The sequence below is a fragment of the Oncorhynchus kisutch genome, unplaced genomic scaffold (genome assembly GCF_002021735.2).
Source record: "Oncorhynchus kisutch isolate 150728-3 unplaced genomic scaffold, Okis_V2 scaffold3703, whole genome shotgun sequence".
NCBI lineage: Eukaryota > Metazoa > Chordata > Actinopteri > Salmoniformes > Salmonidae > Oncorhynchus > Oncorhynchus kisutch.
Genome location: NW_022265648.1, coordinates 259792 through 280129, shown reverse-complemented (window position 1 = coordinate 280129; position 20338 = coordinate 259792). Strand labels below are relative to the sequence as shown.

Here is a 20338-nt window from a genome sequence, read left to right as displayed (position 1 = left end):
TGTGTCTATCAGCTGATATCTACAGGCTGGTAAAGTGATGTTGTATCCCAGAGGAGGTCTCTGGGGCTGGTAAAGTGATGATGTTGTGTCCCAGAGGAGGTCTCTGGGGACGGTAAAGTGATGATGATGATGATGTATCCCAGAGGAGGTCTCTGGGGCTGGTAAAGTGATGATGATGTTGTATCCCAGAGGAGGTCTCTGGGGCTGGTAAAGTGATGATGATGTTGTATCCCAGAGGAGGTCTCTGGGGCTGGTAAAGTGATGATGATGTTGTATCCCAGAGGTGGTCTCTGGGGCTGGTAAAGTGATGATGATGATGTTGTATCCCAGAGGAGGTCTCTGGGGCTGGTAAAGTGATGATGATGATGATGATGATGTATCCCAGAGGAGGTCTCTGGGGCTGGTAAAGTGATGATGATGTTGTATCCCAGAGGAGGTCTCTGGGGCTGGTATAGTGATGATGTTGTATCCCAGAGGAGGTCTCTGGGGCTGGTAAAGTGATGATGATGATGTATCCCAGAGGAGGTCTCTGGGGCTGGTAAAGTGATGATGTTTTATCCCAGAGGAGGTCTCTGGGGCTGGTAAAGTGATGATGTTGTATCCCAGAGGAGGTCTCTGGGGCTGGTAAAGTGATGTTGATGTTGTATCCCAGAGGAGGTCTCTGGGGCTGGTAAAGTGATGATGATGTTGTATCCCAGAGGAGGTCTCTGGGGCTGGTAAAGTGATGATGATGTTGTATCCCAGAGGAGGTCTCTGGGGCTGGTAAAGTGATGATGATGTTGTATCCCAGAGGAGGTCTCTGGGGCTGGTAAAGTGATGATGATGTTGTATCCCAGAGGAGGTCTCTGGGGCTGGTAAAGTGATGATGATGATGATGTTGTATCCCAGAGGAGGTCTCTGGGGCTGGTAAAGTGATGATGTTGTATCCCAGAGGAGGTCTCTGGGGCTGGTAAAGTGATGATGTTGTATCCCAGAGGAGGTCTCTGGGGATGGTAAAGTGATGATGTATTCCAGTGGTGGTCTAGGTGGCTGGGAGGGTGATGAAGACGAGGATGAAGATGAAGATGCAGTGGTGACAGCAGCGTTGGGATGTTTGGGTCCACTGGGGGGGCTGTTAGCTCCAGAACTACAGCGGTACCAGAGACACATTAAAGGTTGGTCTGACCCCTGACCTCTTACCTATTATCATGTACAGGACCCATACGTCAGCATCTTACTGTTAGTCTACACCTGTTGTTTACCAAGAATGTGACAAATAACATGTGATTTAATCCTCATCAAGAGTTAATGTTTGTACCAGTGTCTCTCTACCCCCCCCCCCCCCCACTTGATCCTTCAATCTCTCATTCTCTAAAAGGGTCAAGGCCTTCACACCATTCTTTAGTCTCAACACTGTTAGCACCTTGATGCACTTCTGAGGGAGATTGGAATCAAATCTGTCACTGAACGTGGAATGTTAGTGATTATCTAGTAAGCCAAGTAGACATCCATGAGACTGGACAGAGTAGGTGACCTGTATATACAGAATAAAGACTGGACAGAGTAGATGACCTGTATATACAGAATAAAGACTGGACAGAGTAGATTACCTGTATATACAGAATAAAGACTGGACAGAGTAGATGACCTGTATATACAGAATAAAGACTGGACAGAGTAGGTGACCTGTATATACAGAATAAAGACTGGACAGAGTAGATGACCTGTATATAAGGAATAAAGACTGGACAGAGTAGGTGACCTGTATATGCAGAATAAAGACTGGACAGAGTAGATGACCTGTATATAAGGAATAAAGACTGGACAGAGTAGGTGACCTGTATATGCAGAATAAAGACTGGACAGAGTAGGTGACCTGTATATACAGAATAAAGACTGGACAGAGTAGATGACCTGTATATACAGAATAAAGACTGGACAGAGTAGATGACCTGTATATAAGGAATAAAGACTGGACAGAGTAGATGACCTGTATATAAGGAATAAAGACTGGACAGAGTAGATGACCTGTATATAAGGAATAAAGACTGGACAGAGTAGGTGACCTGTATATGCAGAATAAAGACTGGACAGAGTAGATGACCTGTATATGCAGAATAAAGACTGGACAGAGTAGATGACCTGTATATAAGGAATAAAGACTGGACAGAGTAGATGACCTGTATATAAGGAATAAAGACTGGACAGAGTAGATGACCTGTATATGCAGAATAAAGACTGGACAGAGTAGATGACCTGTATATAAGGAATAAAGACTGGACAGAGTAGATGACCTGTATATGCAGAATAAAGACTGGACAGAGTAGATGACCTGTATATAAGGAATAAAGACTGGACAGAGTAGATGACCTGTATATACAGAATAAAGACTGGACAGAGTAGATGACCTGTATATAAGGAATAAAGACTGGACAGAGTAGATGACCTGTATATGCAGAATAAAGACTGGACAGAGTAGGTGACCTGTATATACAGAATAAAGACTGGACAGAGTAGATGACCTGTATATAAGGAATAAAGACTGGACAGAGTAGATGACCTGTATATACAGAATAAAGACTGGACAGAGTAGATGACCTGTATATAAGGAATAAAGACTGGACAGAGTAGATGACCTGTATATACAGAATAAAGACTGGACAGAGTAGATGACCTGTATATGCAGAATAAAGACTGGACAGAGTAGATGCACTGGGTTTATATAAAATAAAGGCTGGACAGAGTAGATGACCTGTATATACAGAATAAAGACTGGACAGAGTAGATGACCTGTATATACAGAATAAAGACTGGACAGAGTAGATGACCTGTATATACAGAATAAAGACTGGACAGAGTAGATGACCTGTATATAAGGAATAAAGGCTGGACAGAGTAGGTGACCTGTATATAAGGAATAAAGACTGGACAGAGTAGGTGACCTGTATATACAGAATAAAGGCTGGACAGAGTAGGTGACCTGTATATACAGAATAAAGGCTGGACAGAGTAGATCCACTGTGTATATATAAAATAACTGAATACCCTTCAAATTAGTGGGTTTGGCTATTTGAGCCACACCCATCGCTGACAGGTGCATAAAATCGAGCACACAGCCATGCAATCTCCATAGACAAACATTAGCAGTAGAATGGCCTTACTGAAGAGCTCAGTGACTTTCAACTTTGCACCGTCATAGGATGCCACCTTTCCAACGAGTCAGTTCGTCAAATTTCTGTCCTGGTCTATATAGAGAAGATGTGTTGGCGTGTGTGATCATCTGTCTGTATAGATACAACGCTCACTACCGAGTTCCAAACTGCCTCTGAAAGCAACGTCAGCACAAGAACTGTTAGTCGGGAGCTTCATGAATTGGGTTTCCATGGCCGAGCAGCCGCACACAAGCCTAAGATCACCATGCACAATGCCAAGCCTTGGCTAGTGTGGACGCCATTGGACTCTGGAGCAGTGGAATCGCGTTCTCTGGAGTGATGAATCATGGTACAGCATATAATGAAATTCTAGATGATTCTGTGCTTCCAACTTTGTTAACAGTTTGGGGAAGGCCTTTCCCGTTTCAGCATAACAAAGCCCCCGTGCACAAAGCAAGGTCCATACAGAAATGGTTTGTTGAGATTGGTGTGGAAGAACTTTACTGGCCTGCACAGAGCCCTGACCTCAACCCATCAAACAACTTTGGGATGAATCGCCCAACATCAGTGCCCGACCTCACTAATGCTATTGTTGCTGAATGGAAGCAAGTCCCCGCAGCAATGTTCCAACATTGGAAAGCCTTCCCAGAAGAGTGGAGGCTGTTATAGCAGCAATGTTCCTACATCTAGTGGAAAGCCTTCCCAGAAGAGTGGAGGCTGTTATAGCAGCAATGTTCCTACATCTAGTGGAAAGCCTTCCCAGAAGAGTGGAGGCTGTTATAGCAGCAATGTACCAACATCTAGTGGAAAGCCTTCCCAGAAGAGGCTGTTATAACAGCAATGTTCCAACATCTAGTGGAAAGCCTTCCCAGAAGAGTGGAGGCTGTTATAACAGCAATGTTCCAACATCTAGTGGAAAGCCTTCCCAGAAGAATGGAGGAGGCTGTTATAGCAGCAATGTTCCAACCTCTAGTGGAAAGCCTTCCCAGAAGAGTGGAGGCTGTTATAGCAGCAAAGGAGGGACCAACTCCATATTAATGCCCATGACTTTGTAATGAGATGATGGCTGAGCAGGTCTCCACATACTTTTACAGTGCAGTGTATGTAGACCTAGAGTCCTGCTCTCTCCTCCAGCAAGGTCCATTAGTTTCATGTAGTGGTAGACAGGACTCCAGCCAGGTCCCATTAGTTTAATGTAGTGGTAGACAGGACTCCAGCCAGGTCCCATTAGTTTAATGTAGTGGTAGACAGGACTCCAGCCAGGTCCCATTAGTTTAATGTAGTGGTAGACAGGACTCCAGCCAGGTCCCATTAGTTTAATGTAGTGGTAGACAGGACTCCAGCCAGGTCCCATTAGTTTAATGTAGTGGTAGACAGGACTCCAGCCAGGTCCCATTAGTTTAATGTAGTGGTAGACAGGACTCCAGCCAGGTCCCATTAGTTTCATGTAGTGGTAGACAGGACTCCAGCCAGGTCCATTAGTTTAATGTAGTGGTAGACAGGACTCCAGCCAGGTCCATTAGTTTAATGTAGTGGTAGACAGGACTCCAACCAGGTCCCATTAGTTTAATGTAGACAGGACTCCAACCAGGTCCCATTAGTTTAATGTAGTGGTAGACAGGACTCCAGCCAGGTCCATTAGTTTAATGTAGTGGTAGACAGGACTCCAGCCAGGTCCCATTAGTTTAATGTAGTGGTAGACAGGACTCCAGCCAGGTCCCATTAGTTTAATGTAGTGGTAGACAGGACTCCAGCCAGGTCCCATTGGTTTAATGTAGTGGTAGACAGGACTCCAGCCAGGTCCCATTAGTTTAATGTAGTGGTAGACAGGACTCCAGCCAGGTCCCATTAGTTTCATGTAGTGGTAGACAGGACTCCAGCCAGGTCCATTAGTTTAATGTAGTGGTAGACAGGACTCCAGCCAGGTCCATTAGTTTAATGTAGTGGTAGACAGGACTCCAGCCAGGTCCCATTTAGTTTAATGTAGTGGTAGACAGGACTCCAGCCAGGTCCCATTGGTTTAATGTAGTGGTAGACAGGACTCCAGCCAGGTCCCATTAGTTTAATGTAGTGGTAGACAGGACTCCAGCCAGGTCCCATTGGTTTAATGTAGTGGTAGACAGGACTCCAGCCAGGTCCATTAGTTTAATGTAGACAGGACTCCAGCCAGGTCCCATTAGTTTAATGTAGTGGTAGACAGGACTCCAGCCAGGTCCCATTAGTTTAATGTAGTGGTAGACAGGACTCCAGCCAGGTCCCATTAGTTTAATGTAGTGGTAGACAGGACTCCAGCCAGGTCCCATTAGTTTAATGTAGACAGGACTCCAGCCAGGTCCCATTAGTTTAATGTAGTGGTAGACAGGACTCCAGCCAGGTCCCATTAGTTTAATGTAGTGGTAGACAGGACTCCAGCCAGGTCCCATTAGTTTAATGTAGTGGTAGACAGGACTCCAGCCAGGTCCATTAGTTTCATGTAGTGGTAGACAGGACTCCAGCCAGGTCCCATTAGTTTAATGTAGTGGTAGACAGGACTCCAGCCAGGTCCCATTAGTTTAATGTAGACAGGACTCCAGCCAGGTCCCATTAGTTTAATGTAGACAGGACTCCAGCCAGGTCCCATTAGTTTAATGTAGTGGTAGACAGGACTCCAGCCAGGTCCCATTAGTTTAATGTAGTGGTAGACAGGACTCCAGCCAGGTCCCATTAGTTTAATGTAGACAGGACTCCAGCCAGGTCCCATTAGTTTAATGTAGACAGGACTCCAGCCAGGTCCCATTAGTTTAATGTAGACAGGACTCCAGCCAGGTCCCATTAGTTTAATGTAGACAGGACTCCAGCCAGGTCCCATTAGTTTAATGTAGACAGGACTCCAGCCAGGTCCCATTAGTTTAATTTAGACAGGACTCCAGCCAGGTCCCATTAGTTTAATGTAGACAGGACTCCAGCCAGGTCCCATTAGTTTAATGTAGACAGAAATCCAGCCAGGTCCCATTAGTTTAATGTAGACAGGACTCCAGCCAGGTCCCATTCGTTTAATGTAGACAGGACTCCAGCCAGGTCCCATTAGTTTAATGTAGACAGGACTCCAGCCAGGTCCCATTAGTTTAATGTAGACAGGACTCCAGCCAGGTCCCATTAGTTTAATGTAGACAGGACTCCAGCCAGGTCCCATTAGTTTAATGTAGACAGGACTCCAGCCAGGTCCCATTAGTTTAATGTAGACAGGACTCCAGCCAGGTCCCATTAGTTTAATGTAGTGGTAGACGGGGTTATCTGGGAAGGTGTCATGTCAGCTGCTGTTGATGTCAGACCTGAAAACACAGGAACAGCTGTGTCTCTCTACATGGTGTCAACACTGAGGTAATTTCCGAGGTGATAATTGAATCTCTCCTCTCCAGACCAGCGTGGGGGGGAGCAGGGCGGTAACATGGCAGACCTGAGTCCCGGGGCGGTGGATGGTGGCGGCAGAGCGGAGCATCAAGCGGCCATCAACAGCATGCTGCAGGAGAGGATGAGTACTGACATCAGCGCTCTGAAGAAACAATACTCACGTATCAAGAGACATCAGCAACAACAGGCCAGGCAGCTGTACATACACACAGGTAACACACTGTCAACTCTACACACACACTGTCAACTCTACACAACAACAGGCCAGGCAGCTGTACACACACAGAGGTAACACACTGTCAACTCTACACAACAACAGGCCAGGCGGCTGTACATACACACAGGTAACACACTGTCAACTCTACACACACACTGTCAACTCTACACACACACACACTGTCAACTCTACACACACACACACACACACACACACACACACACACACACACACACACACACAGGTAACACACTGTCAACTCTACACACACACACACACACACAGGTAACACACTGTCAACTCTACACAACAACAGGCCAGGCAGCTGTACACACACACAGGTAACACACTGTCAACTCTACACACACACACTGTCAACTCTACACAACAACAGGCCAGGCAGATGTACACACACACAGGTAACACACTGTCAACTCTACACAACAACAGGCCAGGCAGCTGTACACACACACAGGTAACACACTGTCAACTCTACACACACACACTGTCAACTCTACACAACAACAGGCCAGGCAGATGTACACACACACAGGTAACACACTGTCAACTCTACACAACAACAGGCCAGGCAGCTGTACACACACACAGGTAACACACTGTCAACTCTACACACACACACTGTCAACTCTACACAACAACAGGCCAGGCAGATGTACACACACACAGGTAACACACTGTCAACTCTACACAACAACAGGCCAGGCAGCAGTACATACACACAGGTAACACACTGTCAACTCTACACAACAACAGGCCAGGCAGCAGTACATACACACAGGTAACACACTGTCAACTCTATACACACACACACACACACACACAGGTAACACTCTGTCAACTCTACACACACACAGGTAACACACTGTCAACTCTATACACACACACACACACACACACAGGTAACACTCTGTCAACTCTACACACACACAGGTAACACACTGTCAACTCTATACACACACACACACACACACACACACAGGTAACACTCTGTCAACTCTACACACACACAGGTAACACACTGTCAACTCTATACACACACACACACACACACACAGGTAACACTCTGTCAACTCTACACACACACAGGTAACACACTGTCAACTCTATACACACACACACACACACACACACAGGTAACACTCTGTCAACTCTACACACACACAGGTAACACACTGTCAACTCTATACACACACACACACACACACACACACACACAGGTAACACTCTGTCAACTCTACACACACACAGGTAACACACTGTCAACTCTATACACACACACACACACACACACAGGTAACACTCTGTCAACTCTACACACACACAGGTAACACACTGTCAACTCTATACACACACACACACACACACACAGGTAACACTCTGTCAACTCTACACACACACAGGTAACACACTGTCAACTCTACACACACACACACACACACACACACAGGTAACACTCTGTCAACTCTACACACACACAGGTAACACACTGTCAACTCTACACACACACACACACACACACACACGTATATTGATCCGTATACCACGGGTATTACAAAGCATTTATTTATACTGTTATAATTATGTTGGTAACCAGCAACACATCTGTATACATCTATACAGACAGACGGACAGATGGTCACACCAACACATCTGTATACATCTATACAGACAGATGGTCACACCAACACATCTGTATACATCTATACAGACAGATGGTCACACCAACACATCTGTATACATCTATACAGACAGATGGTCACACCAACACATCTGTATACATCTATACGGACAGATGGTCACACCAACACATCTGTATACATCTATACAGACAGATGGTCACACCAACACATCTGTATACATCTATACGGACAGATGGTCACACCAACACATCTGTATACATCTATACAGACAGATGGTCACACCAACACATCTGTATACATCTATACAGACAGATGGTCACACCAACACATCTGTATACATCTATACAGACAGATGGTCACACCAACACATCTGTATACATCTATACGGACAGATGGTCACACCAACACATCTGTATACATCTATACAGACAGATGGTCACACCAACACATCTGTATACATCTATACAGACAGATGGTCACACCAACACATCTGTATACATCTATACGGACAGATGGTCACACCAACACATCTGTATACATCTATACAGACAGATGGTCACACCAACACATCTGTATACATCTATACGGACAGATGGTCACACCAACACATCTGTATACATCTATACGGACAGATGGTCACACCAACACATCTGTATACATCTATACGGACAGATGGTCACACCAACACATCTGTATACATCTATACGGACAGATGGTCACACCAACACATCTGTATACATCTATACGGACAGATGGTCACACCAACACATCTGTATACATCTATACAGACAGATGGTCACACCAACACATCTGTATACATCTCTACGGACAGATGGTCACACCAACACATCTGTATACATCTCTACGGACAGATGGTCACACCAACACATCTGTATACATCTATACGGACAGATGGTCACACCAACACATCTGTATACATCTATACGGACAGATGGTCACACCAACACATCTGTATACATCTATACGGACAGATGGTCACACCAACACATCTGTATACATCTATACAGACAGATGGTCACACCAACACATCTGTATACATCTATACAGACAGATGGTCACACCAACACATCTGTATACATCTATACGGACAGATGGTCACACCAACACATCTGTATACATCTATACAGACAGATGGTCACACCAACACATCTGTATACATCTATACAGACAGATGGTCACACCAACACATCTGTATACATCTATACAGACAGATGGTCACACCAACACATCTGTATACATCTATACGGACAGATGGTCACACCAACACATCTGTATACATCTATACAGACAGATGGTCACACCAACACATCTGTATACATCTATACAGACAGATGGTCACACCAACACATCTGTATACATCTATACAGACAGATGGTCACACCAACACATCTGTATACATCTATACAGACAGATGGTCACACCAACACATCTGTATACATCTATACAGACAGATGGTCACACCAACACATCTGTATACATCTATACGGACAGATGGTCACACCAACACATCTGTATACATCTATACAGACAGATGGTCACACCAACACATCTGTATACATCTATACAGACAGATGGTCACACCAACACATCTGTATACATCTATACGGACAGATGGTCACACCAACACATCTGTATACATCTATACAGACAGATGGTCACACCAACACATCTGTATACATCTATACAGACAGATGGTCACACCAACACATCTGTATACATCTATACGGACAGATGGTCACACCAACACATCTGTATACATCTATACGGACAGATGGTCACACCAACACATCTGTATACATCTATACAGACAGATGGTCACACCAACACATCTGTATACATCTATACAGACAGATGGTCACACCAACACATCTGTATACATCTATACGGACAGATGGTCACACCAACACATCTGTATACATCTATACGGACAGATGGTCACACCAACACATCTGTATACATCTATACAGACAGATGGTCACACCAACACATCTGTATACATCTATACAGACAGATGGTCACACCAACACATCTGTATACATCTATACAGACAGATGGTCACACCAACACATCTGTATACATCTATACAGACAGATGGTCACACCAACACATCTGTATACATCTATACGGACAGATGGTCACACCAACACATCTGTATACATCTATACGGACAGATGGTCACACCAACACATCTGTATACATCTATACGGACAGATGGTCACACCAACACATCTGTATACATCTATACGGACAGATGGTCACACCAACACATCTGTATACATCTATACAGACAGATGGTCACACCAACACATCTGTATACATCTATACAGACAGATGGTCACACCAACACATCTGTATACATCTATACAGACAGATGGTCACACCAAACACATCTGTATACATCTATACGGACAGATGGTCACACCAACACATCTGTATACATCTATACGGACAGATGGTCACACCAACACATCTGTATACATCTATACAGACAGATGGTCACACCAACACATCTGTATACATCTATACGGACAGATGGTCACACCAACACATCTGTATACATCTATACGGACAGATGGTCACACCAACACATCTGTATACATCTATACGGACAGATGGTCACACCAACACATCTGTATACATCTATACGGACAGATGGTCACACCAACACATCTGTATACATCTATACAGACAGATGGTCACACCAACACATCTGTATACATCTATACAGACAGATGGTCACACCAACACATCTGTATACATCTATACGGACAGATGGTCACACCAACACATCTGTATACATCTATACGGACAGATGGTCACACCAACACATCTGTATACATCTATACGGACAGATGGTCACACCAACACATCTGTATACATCTATACGGACAGATGGTCACACCAACACATCTGTATACATCTATACGGACAGATGGTCACACCAACACATCTGTATACATCTATACAGACAGATGGTCACACCAACACATCTGTATACATCTATACAGACAGATGGTCACACCAACACATCTGTATACATCTATACAGACAGATGGTCACACCAACACATCTGTATACATCTATACAGACAGATGGTCACACCAACACATCTGTATACATCTATACGGACAGATGGTCACACCAACACATCTGTATACATCTATACAGACAGATGGTCACACCAACACATCTGTATACATCTATACAGACAGATGGTCACACCAACACATCTGTATACATCTATACGGACAGATGGTCACACCAACACATCTGTATACATCTATACGGACAGATGGTCACACCAACACATCTGTATACATCTATACAGACAGATGGTCACACCAACACATCTGTATACATCTATACAGACAGATGGTCACACCAACACATCTGTATACATCTATACAGACAGATGGTCACACCAACACATCTGTATACATCTATACAGACAGATGGTCACACCAACACATCTGTATACATCTATACAGACAGATGGTCACACCAACACATCTGTATACATCTATACAGACAGATGGTCACACCAACACATCTGTATACATCTATACAGACAGATGGTCACACCAACACATCTGTATACATCTATACAGACAGATGGTCACACCAACACATCTGTATACATCTATACGGACAGATGGTCACACCAACACATCTGTATACATCTATACGGACAGATGGTCACACCAACACATCTGTATACATCTATACGGACAGATGGTCACACCAACACATCTGTATACATCTATACGGACAGATGGTCACACCAACACATCTGTATACATCTATACGGACAGATGGTCACACCAACACATCTGTATACATCTATACAGACAGATGGTCACACCAACACATCTGTATACATCTATACGGACAGATGGTCACACCAACACATCTGTATACATCTATACGGACAGATGGTCACACCAACACATCTGTATACATCTATACGGACAGATGGTCACACCAACACATCTGTATACATCTATACGGACAGATGGTCACACCAACACATCTGTATACATCTATACGGACAGATGGTCACACCAACACATCTGTATACATCTATACGGACAGATGGTCACACCAACACATCTGTATACATCTATACAGACAGATGGTCACACCAACACATCTGTATACATCTATACAGACAGATGGTCACACCAACACATCTGTATACATCTATACGGACAGATGGTCACACCAACACATCTGTATACATCTATACGGACAGATGGTCACACCAACACATCTGTATACATCTATACGGACAGATGGTCACACCAACACATCTGTATACATCTATACGGACAGATGGTCACACCAACACATCTGTATACATCTATACAGACAGATGGTCACACCAACACATCTGTATACATCTATACAGACAGATGGTCACACCAACACATCTGTATACATCTATACGGACAGATGGTCACACCAACACATCTGTATACATCTATACGGACAGATGGTCACACCAACACATCTGTATACATCTATACGGACAGATGGTCACACCAACACATCTGTATACATCTATACAGACAGATGGTCACACCAACACATCTGTATACATCTATACAGACAGATGGTCACACCAACACATCTGTATACATCTATACAGACAGATGGTCACACCAACACATCTGTATACATCTATACAGGACAGATGGTCACACCAACACATCTGTATACATCTATACGGACAGATGGTCACACCAACACATCTGTATACATCTATACGGACAGATGGTCACACCAACACATCTGTATACATCTATACGGACAGATGGTCACACCAACACATCTGTATACATCTATACGGACAGATGGTCACACCAACACATCTGTATACATCTATACGGACAGATGGTCACACCAACACATCTGTATACATCTATACGGACAGATGGTCACACCAACACATCTGTATACATCTATACGGACAGATGGTCACACCAACACATCTGTATACATCTATACGGACAGATGGTCACACCAACACATCTGTATACATCTATACGGACAGATGGTCACACCAACACATCTGTATACATCTATACGGACAGATGGTCACACCAACACATCTGTATACATCTATACGGACAGATGGTCACACCAACACATCTGTATACATCTATACGGACAGATGGTCACACCAACACATCTGTATACATCTATACGGACAGATGGTCACACCAACACATCTGTATACATCTATACGGACAGATGGTCACACCAACACATCTGTATACATCTATACGGACAGATGGTCACACCAACACATCTGTATACATCTATACGGACAGATGGTCACACCAACACATCTGTATACATCTATACAGACAGATGGTCACACCAACACATCTGTATACATCTATACAGACAGATGGTCACACCAACACATCTGTATACATCTATACGGACAGATGGTCACACCAACACATCTGTATACATCTATACGGACAGATGGTCACACCAACACATCTGTATACATCTATACGGACAGATGGTCACACCAACACATCTGTATACATCTATACAGACAGATGGTCACACCAACACATCTGTATACATCTATACGGACAGATGGTCACACCAACACATCTGTATACATCTATACGGACAGATGGTCACACCAACACATCTGTATACATCTATACGGACAGATGGTCACACCAACACATCTGTATACATCTATACGGACAGATGGTCACACCAACACATCTGTATACATCTATACGGACAGATGGTCACACCAACACATCTGTATACATCTATACGGACAGATGGTCACACCAACACATCTGTATACATCTATACGGACAGATGGTCACACCAACACATCTGTATACATCTATACGGACAGATGGTCACACCAACACATCTGTATACATCTATACGGACAGATGGTCACACCAACACATCTGTATACATCTATACGGACAGATGGTCACACCAACACATCTGTATACATCTATACGGACAGATGGTCACACCAACACATCTGTATACATCTATACGGACAGATGGTCACACCAACACATCTGTATACATCTATACGGACAGATGGTCACACCAACACATCTGTATACATCTATACGGACAGATGGTCACACCAACACATCTGTATACATCTATACGGACAGATGGTCACACCAACACATCTGTATACATCTATACAGACAGATGTGGTGGTGTCTATAGATGGATAGATTGAGGAGGTGTTTGTGACCGTCTCTCTGTCAGGAAGCAGCAGGCTCTGGAACGGAGGGGGGTTTCTGGGCTGCTGTTAGCTGGTCTGGGGTTAGGATCTGCTGTTAGCTGGTCTGGGGTCAGGATCTGCTGTTAGCTGGTCTGGGGTCAGGATCTGCTGTTAGCTGGTCTGGGGTCAGGATCTGCTGTTAGCTGGTCTGGGGTCAGGATCTGCTGTTAGCTGGTCTGGGGTCAGGATCTGCTGTTAGCTGGTCTGGGGTCAGGATCTGCTGTTAGCTGGTCTGGGGTCAGGATCTGCTGTTAGCTGGTCTGGGGTCAGGATCTGCTGTTAGCTGGTCTGGGGTCAGGATCTGCTGTTAGCTGGTCTGGGGTCAGGATCTGCTGTTAGCTGGTCTGGGGTCAGGATCTGCTGTTAGCTGGTCTGGGGTCAGGATCTGCTGTTAGCTGGTCTGGGGTCAGGATCTGCTGTTAGCTGGTCTGGGGTCAGGATCTGCTGTTAGCTGGTCTGGGGTCAGGATCTGCTGTTAGCTGGTCTGGGGTCAGGATCTGCTGTCAGCTGGTCTGGGGTCAGGATCTGCTGTCAGCTGGTCTGGGGTCAGGATCTGCTGTCAGCTGGTCTGGGGTCAGGATCTGCTGTCAGCTGGTCTGGGGTCAGGATCTGCTGTCAGCTGGTCTGGGGTCAGGATCTGCTGTCAGCTGGTCTGGGGTCAGGATCTGCTGGTCTGGGGTCAGGATCTGCTGGTCTGGGGTCAGGATCTGCTGGTCTGGGGTTAGGATCTGTAGTTGGCTGGTCTGGGGTTGGATGGTGTTGGCCTGGGGTTGGATGGTGTTGGCCTGGGGTTGGATGGTGCTGGCCTGGGTTGGATGGTGCTGGCCTGGGTTGGATGGTGCTGGCCTGGGTTGGATGGTGCTGGCTCTTATCTGTGACTGACAGAAGAGTGTCAGTCTGTCTTTCCTGTTGGCTCCCCATCTGAACACGGCATCACTTAATAGCGATCTACTACTTGTGTAACAGACTTCCATTGGATTTGGCTCCCGAGCTTCTATTCCCCAAACTATTTTTCTAACTCCCAGATGTGTCTGTCTTCAGTAATCAGGACTCAAAGCTCCTTATAACCCAAAGCAGTATTTTATGTAACTCTGTAAGCTTCTTCATCTTGTTCCCATGATAAATGTAAGCTCTGTGCTGAGGTCTGAGGTTGAGCCAGAGCCAGATTGTTGTCTTAATGCTAGATGTTTCTTATTGCTGCATGTGGAATCCTCTTTATATTCACGTCATGCTATGGTGTTATTATTGTCCTGCTGCTGCAGTAGGCAGACAACATTGACCTGTGTGTGTTCTCTCTGTAGATAGATGTCCAGCCACCAGCGTGTTAGCATCTCAGCTACATCCTTCTCCTGTCGTCAACCACCTGTTGCTAGGCAGGAAGCCCAGGAACAGCCTGAAACACCCTCCCTCCAGCCTGCGAGGTGTCCCCCTGCCTCAGGCACAGTCCAGCCCTGCCACCCCTGGCCCCGCCCCTAACCCCACCCCTAGCGGGGAGAGGGGGAGGAACAGACTGGGAGCTCAGGCTGAAGACTGTCAGAGCAGGGTGGGGTCCCCCTGGCGTGCCCACGTACGTGCCCACCGCAGGAACATATCCCGGGCACGGGTACAGCTAGGGTATGGAGACATGGAGGATAGACACCCTCATCAGGCGGAGGAGGACAGACACCCTCATCAGGCGGAGGAGGACAGACACCCTCATCAGGCGGAGGAGGACAGACACCCTCATCAGGCGGAGGAGGACAGACACCCTCATCAGGCGGAGGAGGACAGACACCCTCATCAGGCGGAGGAGGACAGACACCCTCATCAGGCGGAGGAGAGAGATGGAGTGGGTGAGGGAAAGGCTGATGATGAGGGTAGTCACCTCCCTGTGTCTCCTGCCCAGGCCTCCAGTAAGGAGGTGCCAGCTGTGGTGGAAGAGGAGGAGCACCTGTTGTCTCTAGAGCTGGACTCTGGATCAGAACTAAACCAGACCCCACCTCCACTACCCTCCTCTCCTAGAGAGACTGACCCAGACACACTACCCTCCTCTCCTAGAGAGACTGACCCAGACACACTACCCTCCTCTCCTAGAGAGACTGACCCAGACACACTACCCTGCTCTCCTAGAGAGACTGACCCAGACACACTACCCTCCTCTCCTAGAGAGACTGACCCAGACACACTACCCTCCTCTCCTAGAGAGACTGACCCAGACACACTACCCTCCTCTCCTAGAGGGACTGACCCAGACACACTACCCTCCTCTCCCACCATCCCAGAGCTGCCTGTCCTGCCTCCTCTTCCTCGACCACCCTCATCACACCACCACCACCATCAACAGTCTGACCCTTTAATCTCCTCTCAGAACATCTACTGTATGAGACTCTCTCCTGGTAGCCCTGTTACCCTCACTAACCCCCCTCCCCCTGTTACCCTCACTAACCCCCCTCCCCCTGTTACTCTCACTAACCCCCCTCCCCCTGTTACCCTCACTAACCCCCCTCCCCCTGTTACCCTCACTAACCCCCCACCCCCTGTTACCCTCCCTAACCCTCCTCCTCCTGTTACCCTCACTAACCCCCCTCCCTCTGTTACCCTCTCTAACCCCCCTCCTCCTGTTACCCTCTCTAACCCCCCTACTCCTGTTACCCTCTCTAACCCCCCTACTCCTGTTACCCTCTCTAACCCCCCTCCTCCTACTCCCCTCTCTAACCCCCCTCCTCCTGGTACCCTCACTAACCCCCCTCCTCCCCTCTCTATCCCTCCTCCCCTCTCTATCCCTCCTCCCCTTACTAACCCCCCTACTCCTGTTAACCTCTCTAACCCTCCTCCTCCCCTCTCTAACCCCCCTACTACCCTCACTAACCCTCCTCCTGGTACCCTCTCTAACCCCCCTACTACCCTCACTAACCCTCCTCCTGTTACCCTCACTAACCCTCCTCCCCCTACTCCCCTCTCTAACCCCCCTCCTCCCCTCACTAAGCCTCCTCCTGGTACCCTCTCTAACCCCCCTACTCCCCTCTCTAACCCCCCTACTCCTCCCCTCTCTAACCCCCCTACTACCCTCACTAACCCTCCTCCTGGTACCCTCACTAACCCTCCTCCTGGTACCCTCTCTAACCCCCCTACTCCCCTCTCTAACCCCCCTACTCCTGTTACCCTCTCCAACCCCCCTCCTACACTCTCTAACCCCCCTACTACCCTCACTAAGCCTCCTCCTGGTACACTCTCTAACCCCCCTACTCCCCTCTCTAACCCCCCTACTCCTGTTACCCCCCCTCCTCCCCTCTCTAACCCCCCTACTCCCCTCTCTAACCCCCCTACTACCCTCACTAACCCTCCTCCTGGTACCCTCACTAACCCTCCCCCTGTTACCCTCACTAACCCCCCACCCCCTGTTACCCTCCCTAACCCTCCTCCTCCTGTTACCCTCACTAACCCCCCTCCCTCTGTTACCCTCTCTAACCCCCCTCCTCCTGTTACCCTCTCTAACCCCCCTACTCCTGTTACCCTCTCTAACCCCCCTACTCCTGTTACCCTCTCTAACCCCCCTCCTCCTACTCCCCTCTCTAACCCCCCTCCTCCTGGTACCCTCACTAACCCCCCTCCTCCCCTCTCTATCCCTCCTCCCCTCTCTATCCCTCCTCCCCTTACTAACCCCCCTACTCCTGTTAACCTCTCTAACCCTCCTCCTCCCCTCTCTAACCCCCCTCCTCCCCTCTCTAACCCCCCTACTACCCTCACTAACCCTCCTCCTGGTACCCTCTCTAACCCCCCTACTACCCTCACTAACCCTCCTCCTGTTACCCTCACTAACCCTCCTCCCCCTACTCCCCTCTCTAACCCCCCTCCTCCCCTCACTAAGCCTCCTCCTGGTACCCTCTCTAACCCCCCTACTCCCCTCTCTAACCCCCCTACTCCTGTTACCCCCCCTCCTCCCCTCTCTAACCCCCCTACTACCCTCACTAACCCTCCTCCTGGTACCCTCACTAACCCTCCTCCTGGTACCCTCTCTAACCCCCCTACTCCCCTCTCTAACCCCCCTACTCCTGTTACCCTCTCCAACCCCCCTCCTACACTCTCTAACCCCCCTACTACCCTCACTAAGCCTCCTCCTGGTACACTCTCTAACCCCCCTACTCCCCTCTCTAACCCCCCTACTCCTGTTACCCCCCCTCCTCCCCTCTCTAACCCCCCTACTCCCCTCTCTAACCCCCCTACTACCCTCACTAACCCTCCTCCTGGTACCCTCACTAACCCTCCTCCTGGTACCCTCTCTAACCCCCCTACTCCCCTCTCTAACCCCCCTACTCCTGTTACCCTCTCCAACCCCCCTCCTACCCTCTCTAACCCCCCTCCTACCCTCACTAACCCCCCTACTCCCGTCTCTAACCCCCCTACTCCTGTTACCCTCACTAACCCCCCTACTCCCGTCTTTAACCCCCCTACTCCCCTCTCTAACCCCCATACTCCTGGTACACCGCTATCCCCCTCCCTCCCTCTCTTCTGCCCCCCCACGCCCCAGGACCAACCCGGGGCCACCCCCCAGCAGGTGTTCTCTCCCTCCCTCCCTCTCTCCTGCCCCTCCACCCCCCAGCAGGTGTTCTCTCCCTTCCCGAGTGTGAAACAGCACAGGAGGTCAGCTGCAGCCCGTAACCTGGGTCTCTACGGTCCCACAGCCAGAACCCCCACAGTTCACTTCCCTCAGCTCAGCCTGAACCGTCCCTCCTCCACTCTCTCCACCAGGAAGCGCTAGAGGCCACGCTTCACTGACTGACTGGCTCTGGAAAATATACAGCCAGATTCTCTCTGATGGTCTGGATCTGTGGCATTGGGACAGGGGACTGTACCTGAGAGGAACAGGCAGGGACAGTATCAGCTATGGTCTGATCCACTGCTGTAGTTAGGCCCTTAACTCTTCACAGTGTAGGCCACTCCCCTCTCAACCACTGGGAGAGGAAGAGCTGCTATGAAACCCACTATGTTGTAGTCATCTCCCTGCAGGAAGCTGTAAACTGGGTCTGTCTGGCTGAATGTCATCATGGGACATCTCTGTCCACTCACCTTCTCTTCCAGGTCAAGTTCTCTTCACCATAACACAATGTTGAACCCTTAAAGCTCCTTCCTCCTCTCAGCTGATTTCTGTTTCCACTTCCTGTCTGCCTGTTACTTCCTGTCAATGTCTCTCCACAGTAAGACTCCATACTGAAAGATCCATAGACCATATCATGCCATTGATCTGATTGTATTGTTGGTAAATGAACCCCCACCATCCTGGTGTCAGAGGTCACTGCACTCCTAATAAAGAAGGTGAAAGGATGCTGTCGGCTGTTTCATTTTATCTTGGTAAGAGCTCCATTCAATGTTCTGAGACGATAACACAGACCTTCCATGCTACAGGTTGACCGTCTCGCCCGGTTTCAGAGCTTTAGCGAGCTTGAAATGTACAAGTACTTTCCCATTGAGCAGATATATGCAGCGTCTCCACTAACGTTGCCTTTACACTTCAGTAACACTGTAGCTCTGAACTCAGGGTTATAACACTGTAGCTCTGAACTCAGGGTTATAACACTGTAGCTCTGAACTCAGGGTTATAACACTGTAGCTCTGAACTCAGGGTTATAACACTGTAGCTCTGAACTCAGGG

General features: G+C 47.5%; 1 protein-coding gene across 1 annotated transcript in view; it reads left to right on the top strand.

Moving 5' to 3' along the window:
- Nucleotides 1-20011, top strand: part of LOC109885915 (TBC1 domain family member 30-like) — a 56865-nt gene extending 36854 nt beyond the window's left edge. Inside the window, exons 10-13 of the mRNA XM_031820831.1 lie at nt 1015-1154; nt 6530-6733; nt 16011-17335; nt 18557-20011. Coding sequence (XP_031676691.1) covers nt 1015-1154; nt 6530-6733; nt 16011-17335; nt 18557-19447 — 2560 coding nt within the window. The 3' untranslated portion in view covers nt 19448-20011. The remainder of the gene's footprint in view (nt 1-1014; nt 1155-6529; nt 6734-16010; nt 17336-18556) is intronic.
- Nucleotides 20012-20338: the final 327 nt, after the last annotated feature.